The sequence below is a fragment of the Argentina silus genome (genome assembly GCF_951799395.1).
Source record: "Argentina silus genome assembly, chromosome: 22".
Lineage (NCBI taxonomy): Eukaryota > Metazoa > Chordata > Actinopteri > Argentiniformes > Argentinidae > Argentina > Argentina silus.
The window spans coordinates 4,530,874-4,535,873 of record NC_139676.1 but is presented as its reverse complement, the minus strand read 5'-3'; the positions used below and the strand labels follow the sequence as shown (position 1 = coordinate 4,535,873).

The 5,000-nt window shown below is 48.6% G+C and overlaps 1 protein-coding gene across 1 annotated transcript in view; it reads right to left on the bottom strand.

Moving 5' to 3' along the window:
* Window positions 1-5,000, bottom strand: part of LOC310822038 (slit homolog 1 protein-like) — a gene marked incomplete at both ends in the record, with an annotated part of 50,787 nt that overhangs the window by 14,603 nt on the left and 31,184 nt on the right. Inside the window, 8 exons of the mRNA XM_083694327.1 lie at window positions 43-181; window positions 748-914; window positions 1,373-1,516; window positions 2,091-2,234; window positions 3,067-3,141; window positions 3,577-3,721; window positions 4,096-4,119; window positions 4,797-4,960. Coding sequence (XP_083550453.1) covers window positions 43-181; window positions 748-914; window positions 1,373-1,516; window positions 2,091-2,234; window positions 3,067-3,141; window positions 3,577-3,721; window positions 4,096-4,119; window positions 4,797-4,960 — 1,002 coding nt within the window. The remainder of the gene's footprint in view (window positions 1-42; window positions 182-747; window positions 915-1,372; window positions 1,517-2,090; window positions 2,235-3,066; window positions 3,142-3,576; window positions 3,722-4,095; window positions 4,120-4,796; window positions 4,961-5,000) is intronic.

Genomic DNA, 5,000 nt, shown 5'->3' with positions numbered 1-5,000 from the left:
CCTGACCCCTGACCCCTGACCCCAGGCGTGGGGGGGACTCACAGCTCAGTGACGTTGCGGGGCAGCCCCTTGGGCAGGGCCTGGAGATGCTTGTTGCTGCAGCGCACCACCGTCTCCACGCAGGTACACTCACTGGGACACTGGGGACGGGGGACACAGTTACTGTCCTCCACCACCGCCCCTAAACCACCAGCAGAGGGAGAGAGAGAGAGAGAGAGAGGAGCAGATTTTAGTTGATTTTATTTACATAGTTCTTATATTCTAATAATGAGCATACTGTACACATTTTCACTGTCGCCGTGAAATAAATCTTGCTGTGTCCGAGTGCGTTTCAAAGTGTGTGTGTGTGTGTGTGTGTGTGTCGGTGTGTGTGTCGGTGTGTGTGGGCATACTATGACCCTCCACATCGGGTGGTGGCGCATGTTTCCCTGGCAGCTCTGAACTGTATATTACGGGTAAATTGGCAACCCCTGTGATGCCAGTGGAAGCTGGCATTGCACCTTTAAATGGAGGCGACGCCATCCATCTGTCTCTTGCTCTCCTACCAGCACGCAGCACAGCATTCTACGTCTTTGGGCACAGTCTTTTCTTCGCTTTTTGAAACTTTATTCGTCATATAATCAATAAATATTCTTACAATTGAGCTCTTTTTGTGTGGCGTATTTTATGTTAGTTAGTTGTGAGTTGCCAGGGGCAGTTTGTAATTGTGTGTGTGTGTGTGTGTGTGTGTGTGTGTGTGCGTGTTACCCTCGTCGCAGCGGAAGTCGGGTGCCGCTACATCCTGTAGGGGGATCTCCCGGAGGAAGGCGGGGCTCTGGCAGCGAGGGTTCCCCGTCACGATGCGCCGACTACGTAGCCACGCCCCCAACCAGGCCAGGCGACAGTCACAGTTGAACGGGTTCGCCAACAGGTTACTGAGAGAAAGGGGGAGAGAGGGAGAGAAATAGAGTGAGAGAGAGGGGGAGCGAGGGAGAGAAATAGAGTGAGAGAGAGGGTGGGTGGGTCTTACAGAGTGTCAAGTTTAGGCAGTTTGTGTGTGTGTGTGTGTGTGTGTTTGTGTGTTTGTGTGTGTGTCTTTGAGGGTGTGTGTGTGTGTGTGTGTGTGTGTGTGTATGTGTTTGAGGATGTGTGTTTGAGCATGTGTGTGAGAAGTGAGACTGAGTGTAAAGGTTGGGCAGTTTGTGTGTGTGTGTGTGTGTGTGTGTGTGTGTGCGTGTGTGCATTTGAGCATGTCCGTTTGAGAACGTGTGTTTGAGCATGTGTGTGTGCATCTTTTCCAGGGTGGAGAGGTTAGGCAGCGCGTGTGTGTGTGTGTGTGGGTGTGTGTGAGTGTCTCCGTCTGTGTGTGTGTGTGTGTGTGCGCCCCCCTTACAGCGTGGAGAGGTTAGGCAGTGTGTCAAAGGCTCCGGGCATGATGGTGTTCAGCTGGTTGTCGTAGAGAGAGAGCAGGCGTACGTTGGACAGTCCGGTGAAGCTCCCGTTATGGATACAGCTGATGCGGTTGTTCCTCAGCATTCTAGAACAAAGGCCAGAGACGCAGGGAGAGGTGGAGCAGGGGTCACGATCAGGGGAGGCTGCTGTTTGATACAGTACCATCCGCTCCTCATTCCATTCCATGCATTACAATGAGCCTGTCCTCTGATTTCTACCTCCTCCTAACCCTGATCAAGATGCGGTAGACACAGGACGTATCACCTGTTCATACACAATCGGTCGTAATATACTGTCCATGTCGTTTATGCATGATGAATGACTATGGTACAAGTGACTACCAATGACTATGGTACAAGTGATGAAGATGAAGACGATCACTACACAGAAGAATATGATGATGATGATGTTGATAATGATGATGATGATGATGATGATGATGATGATGATGAGGTAGTTAACTGTGTTAACAAGTGGTCATATTAACTATATTAATAGCTAACTTACTAACTAACTAACTAACTAACTAATAACAGTATACAACTATGATGATGATGATGATGATGATGAAGGTATAACTAACTAACAACCTAACAGTCTCTACTGTAACTATGATGATGATGATGATGATGATGATGATGACGAAGGTGTGTACTCACAGCATGCGGAGGCCGTCCATGCCTCGGAACATACTCCCTCTCACAGACTCCAGGTGATTGGCCGTCAGGTGCAGCTCCACCACAGACCCCGCCCCCTCAAACACCCCGTCCTCGATTTCCGAGATCTTATTGTTGCTAAGGTTACTGCGGAAAAAAGGGATGAATACGTTTGTTACCAACCAACCACATTGATTAAATTCTACAGTATACAGAATCCAGTGTTGGGGATTAGTCCCCTACATGTAGTTCAACTATCAGTTTAAGGGTTAGGGTTAGTCTCCCCACTTTGCTCCACCTCATAATTTTTCTCTCTCCCAGTGATATCAGAGCATTTCAATCGCACACTTTCTGTCACATGGACTGGACAGCTTTCAATAACCGATTATCATGTGTTGGTTGAAGTAGTTTCTATGCTATATTTCTCTCAAGGGTTGCTTGGGTGTAGTTTGCAGATGTCACTACCAATCTTCCGCCGTAGATTGAAAACCCACCTCTTCAGGCTACATCTTAACGGTCCCTCCTAAAGACCTCTTCACCCCCCACTACCCCCACTGTACTAACCCTAACCCTAACCCTAGAGACCTCTTCACCCCCCACTACCCCCCCTGTACTAACCCTAACCCCAACCCTAGAGACGTCTTCACCCCCCACTACCCCCCTGTACAAGTTTCTCTCCTGTTAATGGTCTGAGCATTGACTACTTTATCTTATGATGACTGATGGACAGATGATTCACTCACTCAAACAAATGTATTTGTTGTAAGTTGCTTTGGGATAAAGGCGTCTGCTAAATGCCATAAATGGAAATGGAAATGTAGTTCAACTTCTTTCCTTGTAAAGTAATTGGTCATCTCGTTCAACACATTTTCAGAGGAGCTTCCCCAACACTGACAGTATCTACAACAGTCTGTCCAGGTAAAGAAACAAATATGTAATCTTTTAAACTGGACCCCTTAGCGACCCCTGGGCCACGTACATTTTCTTGAGCTGCGAGAGGCTCTTGAAGACGCCGGTGGCCTCCAGGACGGAGAGGTCGTTGTTGTTGAGCCGCCTGGGAAGAGGAGAGGAGGAGAAAACACTCTCAGAGGACAGACACGAGCCATCAATAGGACACGACGACACTTGGTTGCAACATGGTGCGTACAGTAGGTTTCAGTAGGAGTGTGTGTGTATGCTTGTGTGTGTGTGTTTGTGTGTATGCATGCATGCATGCGTGCGTGTCTGTCTGTCTGTCCATCTGTGAGTGTTGGCATGTGTGTGTGTGTGTGTGTGTGTGTGTGTGTGTGTGTGCATGTGTGCCTGTGTGCGTCCCTGCGTGTGTGTGTGTGCCTGTGTGCGTCCCTGTGTGTGTGTGTGTGTGTGTGTGTGTCTGTGTGTCTGTGTGTGCGTGCCTGTGTGCATCCTACGTGTGTGTATGTGTGTGTGTGTGTGTGTGTGTGTGTGTGTGTGTGTGTGTGCGTGTGTGTGCGTGTGTGTGAGTTCTTACAGCTCTGTGGTGGAGGCTGGGAGTTGTTCGGGGAACTTGGTGAGCCGTAGGTTGGAGCAATCCACAACATTGGCCTCACACCGGCACTTCGCCGGACACACCGGCTTACTGTTACACTCATTATTCAAACGCGTGTCCTCTGTGCCTGTAGACAACACACACACACACACACACACACACACACACACACACACACACACACACACACACTAAGATTCCCATTGGCGCTTTGGAGCATCAGCTTTATGACTGGAAGAAATTAAAGTCATACTTTATCTTAATGTATCACTGCCCTGAAGACATTTATTTCCATGAATACAGACAATAATATTTGTATGGCATATGGCATCATTTTATTGGCATAATATATTGTACTGTACTAATTCACACTAATTCAGATTTGCCTGGCATTCACAAAGAAAAACACACACACACACACACACACACACACACACACACACACACACACACACACACACACACACACAGACACACACACACACACACACAGACTCTCACCTGGGATGTGGTACTGCTCCTTGGCTGTCATGGTAACAAAGAAAAACAAGAGATGATGAGGGAAAGTATAATAAGGACCTCTACTGGGACATTTGACACAAGATTAACATGTTCCAAGACTAACACACACACACACACGCACGCACGCGCGCACACACACACAGACACACACAGACACACACAGACACACACAGACACACACAGACACACGCCCACACACGCCCACACGCGCCCGCACACACACGCACACACACGTACACACACACACACACACACACACACACACACACACACACACACACACACGCGCGCACACTTTTGTTACACACTGAAGAGGGCAGAAAAGTCTTACGTCACCTTAAGTCAGCCTTATAAGCTTTCATAACCTGGCACTGCACTAAAGCAGCAGGCTAACACAGAGCTGAGTCTCTACTTATTTCACTGGGGTCAGGTTGGCACTAAATGTTGCTAGAATGATATCCAGTCATGTGTGCTAGGATCATTGAGCTGGAATTAGGGACTGGCATAGGTTTAGGTTGGCACACATGGGTAAAGAAAGACAATCACCCTACACACACAAACACACACACACAAACACACATTTATCAAACAAACACACACACACACACACACAAATCTATAGTATCAACACACATACACAAAACACACACACACACACACACACACACACACACACTCACCGGAGCAGCGGAACTTCTTGCTCTTGATCTGGCCAATGCGTTTGTTTGCCAGTCTCCTGGGGCTGGCGCAGCGGGCCCCGCTGGTCTCGATAGGGTTGGAGCGCAGGTAGTCTGCCAGCCACTTCAGGTTACAGTCACACACAAACGGGTTCTGGGCCAGGTGGCTGAGGAGAGGGAGGGAGGGAGGGAGGGAGGGAGGGAGCA